The following is a 17,485-nucleotide window of genomic DNA, read 5'->3' as shown; positions in this document are numbered from 1 at the left end:
TGTCAGTTATTTCTATATTCCACAGCTGATCTTCTGTGTAAGCAGCAGGATAGGCCTCTGCTAATTTTCCTTCTCACTGCTTAACTTCTAGTGTCTTTTTCTTCCCATAGTTCAACATCCCTGTGGAGAAGAAAGTCACTGACCACCAAGACCGTCCGCAGACGCTCGGCATCCGCGCGACGGAGATGACTGCCACCAACACCCGCCACGCTCCCTTCTGCAGCTGCCAGGACCTCCAGAGCCTCTTCCGTAAATTTGCCAGTTCGGAATTCTTCCACTCCAGCTACACCCAGTTCCCGAGGTCTCAGGATAACTTCAGCCTCCTTCACACCCTCTTCTTGCGCCACGCATACGAGGTGGATGACAGACCTCAGAAGCATACGGGTTTTCCCCAGCCATTGCGCAAACTCTCTGCCTCTGAAGATCTGTGGTCTATGAATTTCACTGAGCTTTCCCTGGACTTCGAGGGTGCTGAGAGCTCTAAGGGCAGAGCCCTTAGCTTTATTGACCCATTTCCCCTCTCCATTTGGGCCTGTCTTCCCAAGAGATGGGGGCAGGCTCAGATATCTAAACGACAAGAATCGTCTGCGTCTGATATAAAAATCAAGCCTTCTGCCAGTTTCAGCAATCACTCCAAGAATGAAAACCTCTCCAGAGAGCATGGGGTTTGCCAAAGATCAAGGACTGACCAGGATCTGAAGAATGTCTACAAGGTTGCAGAGACGATGGATGTCTTGGGAGAGTCTGAGTGTGAAATTGATGATGGAGTAGATGATAAAGAGCTGGAAGCCTCTGCTGATATCCATGTGCTTTTGTCCTCACCTGTTCACGTCAAAGTTCGGCTCAATCACTACCAATACTTGGTGCTGCTCAGGATGAAAGAAGTTCTGCAAATGCTACAGGAGCAGCTGGCCCAGGATACCCAGGAGGTGACTGGGTCTCCTTTAGATCCCATGTCTGCCTCTGTGGGAGTTCTGTTCCACAGTGCTGAAGTGGCCCTGCTCATGAACCCTGCTCCAGGCTCCTGCCTGGAACCCAGATCCCTCGACTCGGACACAACGAGCCTGATCGAGTCGGAGCTCTCGCCCTCAGACAGCAAGGAGGGGCTGGCAGCTGAGGAGAAGGAGCAGAAATCTGAGACCAGTTCCGAGAAGGGAATGTGTGGGACCTCAAAGGTCCCAGAGGACAGGGAGATTGAGGGTACAGGTACCAACGTAACCAGTGTGCCACTGGAGAGGCTCCAAAGATCTGCAAGTGATGGAGCTCTGAGTGCAACTCCGCAAGGTAAAACCATGGAGGAGAAGGGTCTGATAGAGGAAGCACGTGAAGCTGTAGAAGCCCTGGTTACAGAAAGACCAGAAGAGCCCAGCAGTCATCCTCAGAGCCCTCCTGCCCTCCCTTCTAGCCCAACCTCGGAAGTGCAGCCCGTGGAGAGAGGAAACATCACTCTCAACGGCCAGGCAGAACTCATCCCTTTGAAGAACCTGGAGGTGGAGTTGTCCAGTGCGCTGCATATCACAAAGGATGCCACCAAGGAAGCTCTGCATGTGACTATGGACCTCACCAAAGAAGCCATGTCTATAACAAAAGACGCTCTGAGCTTGAGCCGGGAGAAGATGACCTCCACCATGCAGAAAATGCTCTCTCTCCCCCCAGCCAAGTGAGTGGAGCATCCTCCTGTGCATCGCAGCAGCAGGGCTGCCGGGAGGGAGGGGAGGTGCAGGCCAACTGCTCCCTTTCTCTGTGTGCCATATGGGCCAGAGAGAGGTTAGACCTTCATCTCTTGGGGATTGGTATAAGGACGCTAAAGCCTGCCTAATACGTGTATAATCCCAAGGCTAAGCTGTTTGCCTTTATTGATTTATTTATTTATTTTGTAGGGATTCTTTGCCCAAAGCAGAAGAGGGAGCAGTGACTCCAGGTGGGGGTGGCAGCAGGCGAATGCCTTTCTTCTCCATGAAGAGGACGGCGTCCCAGCACTCCTTTGACACCACGTCCGTGGATGGGAGCGGTCCCGAGGACGGGCTGTCTGTGGACAGCGATGGCAGCGATGGCTTTGTGATGCTCACAGATTCTGGTAAGGAGTGCTCGTCCCCACTCTCATTTCAGTTTTCTGCCATGGGTGACTGTCTCGTGCTGTGGTCTCATGGAATTCTCTTGTGCTATTCATTCTTTTTGCAGGTCATGAGCAGTTCACCCAAAATTACTCTTTCTGCTTTTCTAGATGGCTTTTTTTAAAAAAAAAAAAAAAAAAAAAAGAGAGAATGAGTATAAATGAGTGGAAAGGGTGTCCCCTGTACCATCACAGTGGTGTTCTAAGGTGTTTATTTGGCCATACTAGAGCAAGAACCACAGATGCATACAGGTGGGTGGACAGTCCATAGTGTTTGAGAGGGGTTTATTAGGGGATGGTTAGATTATATTAGGTATAGATACATCAGATACATATTAGATATATATAATCCCCTAATATATTAAATATATTAGGGGATTAAGGGATAGTTAGAAGTAGGGTGCACTGCGCATTGCACACTTCAGCTACGCATTAATTAAATTCATCTAAGGAGCTGGAGAGAGTTCCCTGGAGGTTGGTGTAAGCTGATAAGTCATGAGACTCAGGCAGATACTGAGATCAGGACTGCTTAAAACCAGAAGAAGAAACAGAATCAAACTGTTGTTGTCGCTTCCATTTCAGAGCCCAGCCTGGACCCTCTTCCCTCAGGACATCTCCTTCAGGCCCACAACAACACGGGCAGTAGAGCAAGCCTGATGGCAGAGGATGAGGGTGGAGTGTCTCCTGAAATAAACAGCTCGACTTCACAGAGCGGAGAGGACCCCAGCCTTCAGCTGGTCAGAGTTTTGTTCCTCCTCACTGTAATACTCCCTCCAAGTGAATCTTCGAGTGAACTCAGTGTGGTGGTGGTTTAATAAGGGAGCTTGTCACTTGCTGTTTCAGGTGTCAGTCCTGGTACTGAAGATGAATGAGGTGAACTGTGGAATAGAGGCACGAGGTGATGATTTGTCTGTTGCTTTACAAGTAATGAACGTGGTCCCAGAGCAACTGAACAACGTTGGGATGTGGCAATACTTGCGTGGCTATGTGGGTAAGATTCTGGCTTTTATAACCACACTGTGATAACTGCCACTCTCAAGGTGTCTTTCATTTTAACTGGTATTTCAGTGTTCATGAAACTCCCAAAGTACCTACACAGTTAAGCTAGATGATATCTGGTACAGTGAAACTCTAATCCTTGGTTGGGATTTTTTTTTTTCCTGCTAGGATGCATGAAATAAATGAAAAGAGGAATAAAGGTACCTAGAGAAACCCTGAAGTTATTCCTGCCCTGAGAATAATGCTTCTGGGACAGGGTATTTCCCCACGGCTATGTTCAAATTTAAAATGCATGAAAACAAAAAACACAAAAACACAAGTGTAACCAAAAACTTTAAGTGAAAGCCTGAGCAGGAGTTGTTGGACTGTTATTTCTTTTTATCAATACTGTCTAGAACCACAAGGGGGCAAAATGAATACAAGGTTTAGGTAGTGTTGAGGACTGGCTGGCTCTGGAGAACTGAGTGGTGAGTTTCTGGCCAACTGGTGCAGGTGCAAGATGACGGCTACTTTTAGATGTGCTGAGCTGGGGAGAGAAGGCTGGCTCCAGGGGCTTGGGGAGTCTGGTCCTGGTGGTAATCTCTGTGGTGTGAACTCCAGTTTGAAACCTGGACTTCTTTCATGAGGAAGATGGCTTCAGACTGCTGCCTTTGTGAACTTGACTCTATTCTGTGCCTGGACAGTGAAGGGCTTTTCAAAATTCTTATTTTGACCTTATGTCTTACTACTGATGTTCTGCAATGAGGCCTCTCTGCTTTGACTGTAGGAGATGCAGGTGTGGAGAAGCCTTCAGTCCCTGAAGCTAAGAAGACCCAGCCAGAAGTGTGTTTGCGTCTTGAAGTAGGACCCAACGCTGCTGTGCACTCATCGATTGCTGTTCAGAATGGCTTCCTACATATGCTGGTCCACAGCTACAGAGCAGAACTCTTCATGTCCTTCCTCACCAACCTTGGCCCTTTTCTTGAGGATGAAATAATCCCCGAGGTGATCCCCATGGAGATAGAAGTTGTGGATGCCAAAATCACACTGAAGGTGGGTATATGGGGAACCAAGGTGGTATCCCGAGCAGAGCTCACTTGCAAGATTCTGCTTGGGTAAGGATGCTGTGGGATGGCCATGGGCCTCTGTAGAGGTCCTGTTTTCCTGACTGTGTTTTATTTGGTTTCTAAAAATTGCCTTATGGATAAACAAGTAACACAGAAGGGTTGTTGAGTGCTCAGATTGTTGAGAAATGGGAGCCTGACCTTCAGATTCTCTCCTCAGCTGTGTTGATGATCTGTTTGCAGACTCAAAGCAAACAGAATTAAATACTTCTCCCGATTGCTTGTGTGAAATAAGAATGATTTGACCGTTTTTGTAAGAATTTAAACAATTATGGATGGAAGACAAAACAGCGTATAATAGCTGTCTGATACTTAGACGGGGAGAAAACTGTCAGAAGTTCTTCTGAAAGCAACGTGTTTGCTCCACAGACAACCAGGAACTAGTGTGGCCAGACAGCAGCATAAAAACCTTCAGGCTTAGGGATATTGGCTTTATTTTGGTAGGTTTTTGCCTCAGGAATTCACAGGACAACTGTGAGAGTAGTGCTAAGGAAGATGGCCTCTCCTTAACCTTTATTATGGGTATGACAGAGCTTTGTTGTGATCTGTGTGAGGGCCTTCCCATGCCCTGTATATAAAGCCAGGCTTTTCCATATGGTGGGTGACCTCGATATGCTCTGGCAGTGCTGCCAGTGGTAACGTTACTCCTGTGAAGGCTGGGGGCAAGGGGAACCCTCTGTAGGACTGCCAGAGCTTTCACAACATTTCATCTCCTCTCTGCTTTCTTCTCTTTTATTTTTTCCAGGATGACAGCCCTCGGGTATACCCTACCTCCCCTGGCCCTGTTCCTATCACCTTGGCAGTAGATCACATCGTTGTGAAGCGCAAAGATGATGGGGTTTTCTATCTAACAGGTCAGCAGAGTCAGGAATCTCATTTATTCTCCCCCAGCACCTCCCAGGCCTTGCTGGAGGTAGGGTGCTCTGCTGTGCCTGCCACTAGAGGAGACTGGAACTGAAGTGTGATCATTGTGCTAGGAATGATGGGCTCTGGAGTGTGAGCGGTCCCTAGTTATGATCTTTGCTGTCACTCCTGCCAGAATGCACAAATAATGTTCTGTCTTCAGTGCAAGCACCCAGGTCCTTTGGTTGCTCTGCAGTATTAATCTGTGGGTGTGGGCAGTCCTACCTCGCTAGTTCTTGCTGCTTTTGTTGTATTGTTTGGACAGAAAATTTGATACCTCAGGCAGAACCCATTAATATCTAAAACAGAGAACTAGCAGCCTGAATTCATGCTTGGTGTTTCCTTGAGCTCACACAGTCAGGACAGATTACTGCTTCTTCCCTTGTTTTAGCTTCTTCATTGTAAAATGTGGGTGGGAATTTTATTTTCCTGTTTAAAACAAACAAAAAGAATGTTAAAGCTTTTCCTTTTGTCCTAAGAACCCTGCTGCATTAATACCTACACCTGAACGTTTTCTATCCTTTGCAGCTCCAGGAGGGGAGGACTCACTGAGACTGGAAAAACCTGAACCAGTTGTTCAAGACCAGAAGGCCCCAGCAGAGTGTGTCTTGGCAGCACCCCCAGGAGGAGTGCGTGGACTGCAGGTGAGTCACTGCTGCCTCTTGCTGTCTAGACAACTAGTTAGCTGGCAGGAGGCTGGAAAATTGGCCTTTGTCTTCATGTATTTGCAGTTACCGGTAGGCGAGGTGTGCTGCAGATAGGGAGTGCACACAAAGCAGTCCGTACCTCCCTTTGCAGGCATTCTGAGAAATACGAATGCCCTGCCAAGTGTGTAATCACTGCTGTTCCATTTCAGAAACCTGTTGTTTTACTGAGTGGCTCTGTCTTTCTGCTGTGTTCAATTCCTTGTTAGCAAAAACAGGAATCGTGAAACCACAAAGAGAGCTTTTGTCAGGGAAGAGTAAGTCTTACAGCCAGGGAGAGCTTCAGGTCACCTAAAGTTTTTGCTGTTCAGTTTAAACTTTCTTTGCCACTGGAATTCAGATAAGTGGCTTATTTTATAAACACAGTATTCTTACAATTCCTGTCTGATATAAAGTCTACTTGATAAATTGATCAATTGCTATGGACAAATACATATTAAAGGTGCAATGGGACTAACTGGATACAGAACTGGGCTGGGACTTTGGATTCTGTTCATTAATTGGTAACACCACTTCATTCCTCATCTTTCTCTTTTCCATTTAGTGCAGAGACTTCCTCTTCTGCTTGTTTTATAGTGTCAGGGCCCTGACCAGAACTGGAGCAAGTAGTCGTTACAGTAGCTTAGCATCAGTTTATTTTATGATATTTTTGAACTTCATAGGACCAAATGCAAAGGCTAAACTCTTAAGTAAAAACGTTTCTGAGAGTTGCCAACGAAAACCCTGTCCTGTAGCATGAAGCTGCTCTGGCAGTGTGTGAGGACAGAATTACCTTTGTTCATGGAGGCAAGAAGCAGGAATGCCAAGCATCTGCATGCTCCAGCTATCGTTTTAATTTAAACAAACCTGAATAGGAGTATCAGGCCCCCATGTAAAACAAAGAATGCAGACCAGAGCCCTGTTTTCACTCTGCTTTCTTTGTATAGTCAGTTTCATCCCCAGTCAGCTAGCTGCTCAGCAGGAAAAAACCTTGCCCACTGCAAGTCTTGTTCCTATGGCTAGAAGTGTGAAGGGAAGTCCTGGCAAAAGTCATTAGGTAGCCATTGCTGGCAGCCTGAGTCATCAGATAGCCTGAGCTGACGCCAGTGACAGGTATAGAAGTCTGCAGGCAGCAGTTAGCAAGTACTTCTGTAAATCAGCCTGGGTCACCTTGTTGGCGAGCTCTGTGTGGTTGTACCATGCAGTTTATCTCCTCTGCAAAGCTCCTGCTTTGGTATTCCTCTTTGAGCAGATCAGTGTAGTTGGATCTGCCCTGCTGCTTACTTCTGGGAACTCCTGGTTTGTTTTTTCTGTTTGTCTCCTGTAGCTAAAGGACCTGCCAGAGTTGCAAAGGGAACTTCAGACCATGAAAATAGCCCTTGCAGAAGCCAACATGGACAAGGCTCGCCTTCTGCAGGAAATTAGGAAATACAATCCCCTCTTCCAGCTCTGACAGCGAAGGTGCAGGCTGCAGCTGCTCGGGAGGAGTGGAGCCCACCACCAGCACTAAGGCGGCTGGTTTGATTACCTTGCTGCTAAATGGGTCAACCTCCTGCAGACTGATCATCTCAGAGAATGGAAACCAACTGTGACTGCAAAATACACTTGAAACCGGGAGAAAGGATGAAAAGCATGGCTGAGCAACACCGAAGGAGCCAGGGGGATTTAGCGCTTGCTGCCCCTTTCCTCTGTCCTGGCAATATGGTGCTACCATCTGTCACTGACCCAGGGCAGCGCTCGGTCTACAAACAAGAGGTCAGAAGCTGGTGTGGGGACCCCACGTCTCTCCGTCCACACAGTGGTAGTGACAGCTTGCTTTCAGCCCTCACCTCCCATCTAGAGATGGCTGGTGTAGGGGTTCTGCTTCTTTCGCCCTTCCTCTTGGCGTTCTTGCCCGCTCACGTGGGCTAAAGAACACAGCAAAAGGAGGACAGCTGACTTCACCCCATCGAGGAGTGACAGGGAATAGGTATGGCAGAAGACATTGCTCAGAGCTCTGATGTGAAAGCTCGTGTGTTAGCAGAGACAGAGACCTAGGTCAGCAGGTGTGGGAGATGCAGAGGGGATTTCCTCCTTGTGGAGGCAGGGGGCTACAGCTCAGCATCCCCTCAAGAGCAGGGCCAGGATAGTAAAGAGATTTCTTCAGTTCTCTTTTTCCACCAGTAATTTGTCGCGTCATGACAGAATCAGGAGCATATTAGACTCGGTCTAGTTCATTCTCAATCCTGCAATATTTGGCTTCATTGATGCAGAAGCACGGAGGAATTCACTATTTCATTGCAAAGCACTGCTTAATCTCTCTTTAATTTTACAGTCAAAGAATCGGGGTGAAGGAAGCTGGCTAAGTCATGGAATGAGAAGCCCTATGCATTTCCTTTGGGATGTGTGTCGTCCTCAAACCCTTCTGTGCTAGATTTTAACCAGTGGAGAGAGGGAAAGCAGTACTGGCTGCACAGAGATAGCTGTCTGTGCTTCTCCAGGGTCGTGTATTTTTAATAGCACTGAGCTCATACCCCGTCTTAAATGTCTTTTAGCAGGGATGCTGGTGTGTGGGTCAGGAGAAGGGTGCTGGCCAGGTCCCTCTGGGTGGAGGCTGATGCTATGAACCTCTCCCTGTGGGATGGAGACAAAACAGTAGCTGTTTGTTGAGCATCGTTTGTGTTCTCACCTTTCATGAAGCAGCTTCCTTGGAGAAGTCTCTGCGATCAAACAGCAATCGATCTCATTTGTAAAGAAACTGCATTCAGAAGTGTGGAGGGAAGAAAAAAAAAAAGGAAAACACTAGAAAAACAGGAAATGAGCACTAGTTTTAAAAAGGAAATGTCATTTATGAAGTCAGAATCAAATCCACTCCAAGAGGCAAACTGGTGCGTGGTATCTTTGCTCTACCAGTCCAGGTAGTACGTGGTCTGTGCACTGAGCGAAGAAGCAGCTGAAAAGGGCAGTCATGAAGGGATAAGCTGTTACAGAGGAGAATTTGTCCTGTTCTAACACGGAATGGTGAAACTTCCAGCCCATCTACGTTACGGATGGATGCCCATTCCTTCCCCTGTTACCCTTAGCATCTTTACTGTGTGCAGAGTTTGTTTGATTTTATCGTATTTCAAACTTTGATTTGGATTTTTCCAGATACCTTTGGTGTTTGTGTGGAGGCACGATTTCCAATGCACATGCTTCTTAGTGCATGTCAAACAGATTGCCATGTGCTACATGCTAGCAGAGGTGACAGATCCCTTGGGATTCTCCTTTATTAATCAGATGAAAACAATTTGTCTAGAAAAGTTGAGTAACCCCCCTCTTTTTAAAAGATGAACACACTACACAAAACTTTATTCTAATGGATTTTTCTTTTTTTTTTTTTTTTTTTTTTTTTTCTGTGTAAGCATTACTCCATTAGTTCAGCTAAAGTAACGTAAGGTTTTAATCCTGCTCACTGCAAGGAACAGCCTCTGACTGACCAGCCGTGATCAGCTGAGGACTGGGAGCTATGCAAAAGAAAGCAAATGACTTAGGAGTTAAGTTTGGTTTCCCCACCTGTTACATACTTGTCCCTTTGCCTAACTCTGGAGCTGTTGAGCAGTTCCCTTTAACAGACACTCCTGAGATCATTTTAGTTCTTCTTTAGCTCTAGGGGAACAGGGCTGTATTTACTGTGCTGGGTTAGGTTGGAGGCACTGCTGCCTGTGGTCTCCAGGGAACCAAGAGTGAATTCCTTGCGGTCGTTAGCTTTCACGCTTAAAAGAGAGCAGGTAAGAGACAGAGGGCGATTGAAACCACGTCCCTGTTCAGATCATCCCCCTCGTTCAGTGTGTGACTGTTAGACTGAAGGTAGCCTCGAGTGACGTTTGTTGGAGTTCAGTCCGTGTCCGCTAGGTTTGAACAGCCTTGGGGCAGACCGTGCTGCTGGAGTCCAGTGCTTCTGCCATCCTTGTCTGTCAAGATCTGACTGACCCGTGCCTACAACCAGATGTGACTGGCAGCAAAAGCCTGGCCTTCCTCCCAGAAACCCTGGAAGGAGGCGGCCATGAGTGAATTAAGAGGAGGAGGGTTTGCCTTTGGCAGAAGCACAGGAGCCAAAGGCTCTGCTGCGATGCGTGGGGTGCTTGCGCTCCCCACCCGCTCTGCCTGGGCTGGATGTGAACTTTGGATGCTGCTGTGCCTTTTGCAAGTTTGCTTTCCCTCCTCCCCAGGAGGGGACCGCTCCTGCTCAGTCCTGTTAGATAGCCTGGCTGTTTTCTCTGGAGCACGTCCTGTGACCCATCCCCTGCTCAGTGCAGCCTCTGACACGTTGGATTTGTGTTGCTGCCTGTGATGGGAAATGTCCCAGAGTGGCCTGTCAGGCCTGTTCTCGAGAGAAAAATGCACTTTAACTTTCTAAGCATCAGTGGGCATTTCTTTCACCAATACTGCCTCGTGCATAGAATTCAGAAGTAAAAGCAGAGGCTCAGAAGTGCAAGTTACCTGCTGCACTAAACTGAGATGCTGTGAGGAGCTCTCAGAGCTGAGGGCAAGGAGGTAACAAAGCATCCATGTATCTGCAGCCATGCTGTGAAAACCTGTATGCAAAGAGCTCAAAGTCCCATTACGAACTGCACAAAGCCCACATGAGCAGAACTTGAACTTTATTTAGTCAAACCTTTGTGCTTCTGTGCTTGCTCCCCCTTTCTGTGTGAAGCAAGAAATCCAAGAATGCTTGCCTTAGGTGGAATGCAATGGTATTACTTTTTAGTCACTAATTGGTTGAAAATGGGAGGTTTCTTTTTTTCACATCTCATGATTTTTTGGTTGAGTAGGGGTCAAGCTTCATCTCCAGCCAGCTTAGGAAAGGGGTAGGGTAAAAAGGGTTTTCTCAGATGTGGTGCCTACTCGCAGTGTCATAGAACCACGTACACTCCCGTGGGTGCAGGCTGGTGAGAGCTGGGGCCAAGTTCTTCAGTTTCTTGCTCCAGCATCTCAAGTCAACCAGTTCTGTGTAAGAATTCAAGCACTTCCCTTGTTTTCTGTTTTAAGTACCAGTAAAAAGTACTGTAAAACAAAATCCTCTTCCTTGCTATAAGGCCTATGGGAGGACAAAAGCTCCACTGATGATGATTAGCAAAGTTTACTTTTTAGAGTCTTGTATTTAAGGACTCTGTTATGATGAGAGCCAACTTAATCCTTGGTGTAACTCTACTCCAGTTACCCAAGGAAGAGCACATGGCCTCAGCATCTTTTACATTAGTTAGAAGTGTGCTCCAAGGGGAATACTCTGTGTACAGGTGGGTAATGTACAAGTCTGAACTTGAATTTTAGGCAGTATTGGAACTTTGTTGCAGTATATTTCCACTCATGCATTTATTGGTTCTATGAACCACGAAATTAAACTTGTTAACCTCCTTACAGGCTCATGTTTTTTTTTTTTTTTTCACTTTTCCTCCCTCTTCATGTTCTGTTCTCTAGACAGCTCCATAAAAGTGGCTTTGGGCAGAACAGCTGAGCGCTGACTTAAGAAGCATCAGCTTTCAGCATGTGCTAATGGAACACTGCATGCCGGAGGCATGAAGCTTCGTGAACATGTTGGGGTTGGTTGAGACAGATCGCAGTGTGCTCTCCCTACTTTGAATCACAAAAACACCATTGCACAATTACTACTTGCTGTCCCAGCAAGACTAAGAATATAACAAGTTTAATGTACAAAAAAACCACTTCTGTACAGAGATACCGCCACGTCTGTGCCAGTAGAAGGTATGGTCCTGGTGGGTAAGTACACTGAAGAAGCTGAATGTTCGTTTCCCCAGGCTGCTGGGCCAGAAGACCCTGAGGCACCCGGTCAGGGATTTGGCTCCTGCACTGCGCTAAGATGACAAGCCAGCCTTCAGCAGTCACTGCAGGAAGCCTGCCTGGGGTTCCTTAAACAAGAGCCTGTGCACAACGTGCTGCTTTTGGGCTCCTGGAAGGGGAGCCTCTCACGCCAGGATAGGGCTGATGGGGTAACTGCACCCGATGAACTTCAGCTGTAGCGCTTCTTTTACCCCATGAGCCGTGTTGGGAGCATTAATGGCTGTTTGTAAACTGCAAACAAGCCCCACAAACCTTGATGCTAAAGTTACTTAAAATCAAGTTGAACTGAGAGTGTTTTGGTGCAGGTTCTTGGAGAAGACTGCAGGCAGCAAGAGGCTGGGAGTGCTTCAGTCTTGTGGCTCTGCTGCAACTGCTGTGAGGAGCACAGCTGGAAGCTTCTTCTAACGTCTGTCTTCTCCTGCTGCTCTTGGGATGCTTCAGTGGAAGATGATCTTTTTATATTTGGAATTTGGGATCTGTCCTCGTGACTTCAGCCTCCTGACAGCCTCTCGCATGTGTTTAGGCTGCAGAGGTGGCAGTTCCCCCCACTTTTCACACACATCCAGAGCTAAACAAAAAACAAGAGTTCACGTGAGCAGGACAGATAAGCTTGGTCGGTCTCCTAACAGGTGACATTTGAGAAGCCTCCTACTGGTTGAGCTTTGGTTATAAAGGCAGCAGGTAACATTTTTGTTTGGGCTTTACATCTCACATTAATACACAAGAACAAAACTGCTTTCTCTGTTTCTCTGACTAAAATAAAAGTCAGTCTGAGAGGCATTAATACCATTTAACTTTCTTTTTAAAGACGCTCCAGCTGCTGTGGAATAAGCTACTTTAAGTCACGCACAAACTCAACAAGGCCTCATCATCTTAAACCTGCTACTTTAAAACCATCACTAGATCGGGTGCTATGTGCACAGCAGTGATGGGAAGGTACAGCCTACAACGGACTCAAGGATCAGTTTCTTTTCTGTCCGTTCTGGTAAGTCTCAGTCATGTCTCCTGCCAAGGACACGCAGCAATTAACTGCAGCAGTGAAACTGCTTCTCTAGGCCACCTCTGGCAGCACACGGAGCTGGAGAGACGGTCAGAAACAGCAAAAGTGCCAAAGCCACATCATGCAGGCTGCGTGTTTTGTGCAGTAAGTCTGTGCTAACTGCTTGGCCTGAGAAACGAGAACCCTCTCCTCCCCAGGCACAAGCAGAGCAAAGACAGGTTCACAGCTGGGTCAGCCTTCACAGGGTGTCCCACGGAGATCTCAGCTCACCGCATCAACAAAGAATCTTGCAGGTTAAGAGGCTTAAATCACGCGTTGCTCTTCTAAGCTGAATTTGTGCACAGCAGTATTAACGAGAGATCTTTATTACCCTGCTGCAGCCTGCTCACAGGCTGACATGTAGCAAGAGCTCTTAAGTTACCTTCTCCAAAGAAGATAAAAGAAAAAAAAAGGCCAGTAGTCACCCATCTCTGCTGACTGACAGGCACTCATATTAATAGGATTAAAGTGGAATATGGACAACACCACACTTCTCTTCCATTCTTAACAGCAGCCTTCTACTGCTGCTGAAAGCACCAGAGCCCGGCAGGATAGCAAGTGAAGCAAGAGACCTGGACAGAAAGCCACAAAATGTCCAGTCATTTCTTGTCTTTTTGCTCTCTATTAAGCGCTGGATTTTCACTGCATTCTTACCTTTTTACTCACCAATAACCTAATTGCACCCACCTTCTTCCACCACCTCTCCAACGAAGACCTTGGAAATGCCCGACATGGCAATAACCACGTTCTGAGAGACCGAGGTGCCGGTGATGGACTGGATCAGCTGGACAAGCCAAGAAGCAGCAGTCAGTTGAACGACATACGCACAGCAGCATTGAAATGTTTAAAATCATATTTAGCAGTTGAGCCCATCCAGTATCAACCATGAGCTACCAAAGTGAGCTAGAACAGCAGTAATTAATCTTTAGAGCAAGGTCTAATAGCTTTGGGCACATGCTGGCTATCAATATTTTCAGCACACCCTTACCTAGCTGCAGACCTGTACTAACTTTTTCGTAGTACCTCATGGCCCCCCAGACCACTTTTAATTTCAGATAAGCTCCTGTTTAAACTGCATAAGCCACACGAGCACACTGAGCTAGGACATAATCGGATAAAAGCAGATCTAAGGACAACACTCCCGGCCACAAAGGCTGAGATGTAGCGGGAGAGGAGGGTGCACCCGCAGCCTGCAGAAGCCAAGGAGCCCCCTGTGTGATCCTGGCTGTGACCGGGGCCGGGCTCTGCAGGGCTCAGCCCTTTTGTTTTGCTCAGGTTTCTCCCGTGGCGAAGCGTTCTCGAAGCCGTACCCGTTTAATGGCAGCTTTGGGGAAGGCAGAGCGGCGATACATCTCGTAGCGATTCAGCTGTTCTTCGGAGAAGGAAGAGACCAGTATTCTGGAGTGGAGAGAAATAATCACTGTCAGGAAAACACACTCTGGAGCTCTTTCAGCCCTCCTAAGCCTCCAGATATACAAAACGGAGCCGGGGAGGGAACGGAGCCCCGTCCTCACACAGCCTCCGCTCCCAGCCCACGCACGGAGCCCCCCGGGCGCACTCACTGCATCTTCTGGATCTCGTCCTCGTCCACTTTGTGCTTCTTCTCCTTCCGCTCCTTCAGCTCCAGCTTCACCTTCTTGGCCGCCGAGGGCTGCAGGCTCGGGTCCTCCCCGTCCACAGCCTCCCCCTCGTTGCTCCTCACCTCCCCGTCCAGCGCCTCCGCCTTGTGCTCCCCGGCCCCGCCGGCCTCTCCCCCCTCGCCCTCCGCCGCCACCGCCGGGTCCTCCGCGGCCTCCGGCCCATCCCCGGCCGGGGACGAGGCTGCGGGCGCGGGCTCCTCGCGGCTGGGGGCCGCGGCCTCCTCCCGGCCCTGCTCGCCCGCCTCCGCCATGGCCTCCGCGCCGGCGCCTGCCGATGACGGAGCTGCGGGGAGGAGGAGGAGGAGGCCGGGGAGGGGGGGGCGCTGTCGCCACGGCAACGAGGCCGGAGGCCGGGCTGGGGGACAGGGGAGATTTTGGGCTCTTTTCATAGAATTGTCAGGGGTGGAGAAGCACCCCAGGGTCACCTGCTCCAGCCACCCCCCCACCACTGTCCCCACTGAGCCGTGTCCCCAGGCACCAGCCCCAACCTCTCCTTGAGCACCCCCAGGGACGGGGACTCCCCCACCTCCCTGGGCAACCCGTCCCAACGCCTGCCCGCTCTGTCTGAGCAGAAATGGCTCCTCATTGCCCACCTCAACCTCCCCTGGCACAGCTCCAGGCCGTTCCCTCGGGTTCCTCTCAGGGAGCTGCAGAAAGCAATGAGCTCTGCCCTGAGCCTCCTCCTCCCCAGCCCAAACACCCCCAGTGCCCTCAGCCGCTCCTCACAGGACTTGTGTCCCAGGCCCTTCCCCAGCCTCATAGCCCTGCTCTGGACACACTGCAGGGCCTCGATGTCCTTCTTGGTACTTGTTGGGGGGCAGCCCCTGCCCCTGTGAGCATGGGCAACACACAGTGCCCCCCCCCAGTGTCACACTGATCCCCCCAGGGTCACAGCATGGCTGGGGACCCTCCAGGATCCCTGCTCTGAACCCCGCTGCAGGGTGTGTATCAGAGGAGGAGGTTCGCAGCCTCCCTGGGCTACCCATGGCGGTGCTCCATGGTCCCCCTGGGCAAGAAGTGCCCTCTGAGCCCCTCTGGCTGTGCTCGGTCACCTCCCAGCACAGCAGCGGGTCCCCAGGTGGTTCACAGCTGCACGGTCCCAGGACAAAGCCCCTGGGGGGCTCCATGCCCCAGCAGGGTCCTCTTGGCTCATGGCCCCCCAGCCACCCCCTGTGGTGCTCAGAGCCCCAGGACCTGCCCCAGGCACTGCGTTTTCACCCCCTGCTTTGCATTAATGCGCAAAATGGACCCCAACAGCATCCTGGCTTGTGTGGGGAATGGTGTAACCAGCAGGAGCGGGGAGGTGATCGGCCCCTGTACTCTGCTCTGGTGAGGCTGTACCTTGTGTGCTGTGTTCGATTTGGGGCCCCTCAGTAAAAGAAGAACATTGGGGCCCTGGAGTGTGTCTAGAGCAGGGCTACGAGGCTTGTGAAGGGCCTGGGACACAAGTCCTGTGAGGAGAGGCTGAGGGAACTGAGGGTGTTTGGGCTGGAGGGGGCTCAGGGCAGAGCTCATTGCTCTCTGCAGCTTCCTGAGAGGGGTGGGGAGCTGGGGGTCGGCCTCTGCTCGCAGATAACCAGGGACAGGAGCAGAGGGAACGGCCTGGAGCTGTGCCAGGGGAGGTTGAGGTGGGCAATGAGGAGCCATTTCTGCTCAGACAGAGCGGGCAGGCGTTGGGACGGGTTGCCCAGGGAGGTGGGGGAGTCCCCGTCCCTGGGGGGGCTCCAGGAGAGGTTGGGGCTGGTGCTTGGGGACACGGCTCAGTGGGGACAGTGGGGGGGGGGTGCTTGGAGCAGGTGACCATGGAGGACTTTCCCAGGATTTTACAAAAAACGACAAAAAAAAACAAAAAAAAATAAATGAAAGCAGCACCTGGCGGCGGGGGCGGGGCCTCCCCTCAGCCCCACAGCCCCGCCCCCGGCCCGGCCCCGCCCCGGAAGGGCCGCGGGGTGGGGGGGGGGGGCAGGCGGCGGCCGGGCCGGGCCGTGCCGGGCGATGGGGAAGGAGCAGGAGCTGCTGGAGGCCGCCCGCACCGGGAACCTGCCCGCCGTGGAGAAGCTGCTGTCGGGGAAGCGCCTCAGCTCCGGCTTCGGCTCCGGGGGAGGAGGAGGAGGAGGAGGAGGTGGAGGAGGAGGAGGAGGTGGCGGCGGCAGCAGCAGCAGCAGCAGTGGCGGTGCTGGCGGTGGAGGTTCCGGGGGTGGCGGAGGAGGAGGAGGAGGAGGAGTGGGGCACCCCCTGTCCAGCCTGCTGAGGTGAGGGGCTGGGGGGCTCTGAGGGGCTGGGGGGGCTGTATGGGGGCATTAAGGGGCCGTGTGGGGGCTGTGGGGTCGGTGTGAGGGGTTCTAGGGGGCTCTTGGGGGCTATAGGGGACCCTAGGGGGCTCTATGGGGTTGTGGGGGGCTCTGGGGGGCTGTGGGAGGCTATAAGGGGTTGTGGGGCCCGTGTGGGGGCTTTAGGGGTTGGTGGTCGGCTCTAGGGGGTTCTGGGGGCTGTGGGCGGCTGTAGGAGGTTATAGGGTGTTGTGGGGGGCTCTGTGGGGCTGTGGTTGGCTATAGGGGGCTGTAATCGGCTGTGGGGGGCTATGGGGTATGGTGTGGGCTCTATGGGTCGGTGGTCGGCTCTAAGGGGTTCTGGGGTTCGTAGTCGGCTATAGGGAACTTTAGGGTGTTGTGGGGGGATCTGTAGGGCTGTGGTCATCTATAGGGGGCTCTGGGGTCAGTATGGGATCGGTGAGACCTTGGGGGTGTTGGGCTCAGGAGTTGGGGATATGGGGAGGGGATCTCCAGGTAAGGGACGGTGGGTTTGGGGCGGAAGGGAAGCGTTTTTAGGGCCAGGGGGTGGGGGAGTTGTAGGGAGCTGTGGGTGAGGGGTGAGAGGGTACGGGAAGGGCTGTGGGGTGGGAGGCTCCAGGTCTGGGAGCAAGCTAGTGAGGGCTGTGGGGGGCTTAGAGTTATGGGGGATGTGGGGCTCCTGTAGGGCCATGGGAGGGCTGTGGGGATTTAGAGTTATGGGGCTGCTGTAGGGTTGTGGAGAAGGAATAGGGGTGTGCAGACTGGGGACAGCTTTAGGGGCACAGCACTGGGGGTGTTTATGGGGCTGGGAGATCTGAAGGGCTGTGCAGTGGGAGATTTGGGGAGGGAGGTAAGAAATGTGGGTTTTGGGGTGTTGTGGGGCTGTGAGGTACC

General features: G+C 50.9%; 2 protein-coding genes across 3 annotated transcripts in view; one reads left to right on the top strand and one right to left on the bottom strand.

The window, feature by feature from the left end:
* Nucleotides 1-11,178, top strand: part of BLTP3A (bridge-like lipid transfer protein family member 3A) — a 34,744-nt gene extending 23,566 nt beyond the window's left edge. For both annotated transcript variants that reach the window (XM_084301973.1, XM_084301974.1), the window contains exons 14-21: nucleotides 111-1,660; nucleotides 1,881-2,077; nucleotides 2,696-2,850; nucleotides 2,957-3,104; nucleotides 3,879-4,144; nucleotides 4,961-5,069; nucleotides 5,647-5,762; nucleotides 7,129-11,178. In XM_084301973.1, the coding sequence (XP_084158099.1) occupies nucleotides 111-1,660; nucleotides 1,881-2,077; nucleotides 2,696-2,850; nucleotides 2,957-3,104; nucleotides 3,879-4,144; nucleotides 4,961-5,069; nucleotides 5,647-5,762; nucleotides 7,129-7,254 (2,667 nt within the window). In that variant the 3' untranslated portion in view covers nucleotides 7,255-11,178. The remainder of the gene's footprint in view (nucleotides 1-110; nucleotides 1,661-1,880; nucleotides 2,078-2,695; nucleotides 2,851-2,956; nucleotides 3,105-3,878; nucleotides 4,145-4,960; nucleotides 5,070-5,646; nucleotides 5,763-7,128) is intronic.
* Nucleotides 11,179-11,310: 132 nt separating this feature from the next.
* TAF11 (TATA-box binding protein associated factor 11) lies at nucleotides 11,311-14,562 on the bottom strand. Its single transcript, XM_084301975.1, has 4 exons — nucleotides 14,223-14,562; nucleotides 13,971-14,058; nucleotides 13,348-13,444; nucleotides 11,311-12,189 (listed from the first exon to the last, which is right to left on the bottom strand). Exons 1-4 carry the CDS (start codon nucleotides 14,549-14,551, stop codon nucleotides 12,059-12,061), a joined length of 645 nt encoding a protein of 214 aa, XP_084158101.1. The 5' UTR covers nucleotides 14,552-14,562; the 3' UTR covers nucleotides 11,311-12,058.
* Between the last annotated feature and the right edge of the window lie 2,923 nt (nucleotides 14,563-17,485).

Source organism: Netta rufina, assembly GCF_964035555.1.
Source record: "Netta rufina genome assembly, chromosome: 26".
NCBI lineage: Eukaryota > Metazoa > Chordata > Aves > Anseriformes > Anatidae > Netta > Netta rufina.
Note: the sequence above shows the minus strand (reverse complement) of the source record. Positions and strands in the feature narration are given on the sequence as shown.

Bases quoted from the DNA above. Each gene is read 5' to 3' on its own strand.
- TAF11 (XM_084301975.1), bottom strand. From the start codon at position 14,551: ATGGCGGAGGCGGGCGAGCAGGGCCGGGAGGAGGCCGCGGCCCCCAGC. The intron at 13,445-13,970 runs GTACGGCTTCGA...TGGCTTGTCCAG, and splicing joins CCAAAGCTGCCATTAAACGG to CTGATCCAGTCCATCACCGG. The intron at 12,190-13,347 runs GTGGGTGCAATT...TTTTTTGTTTAG, and splicing joins TGGAGAGGTGGTGGAAGAAG to CTCTGGATGTGTGTGAAAAG.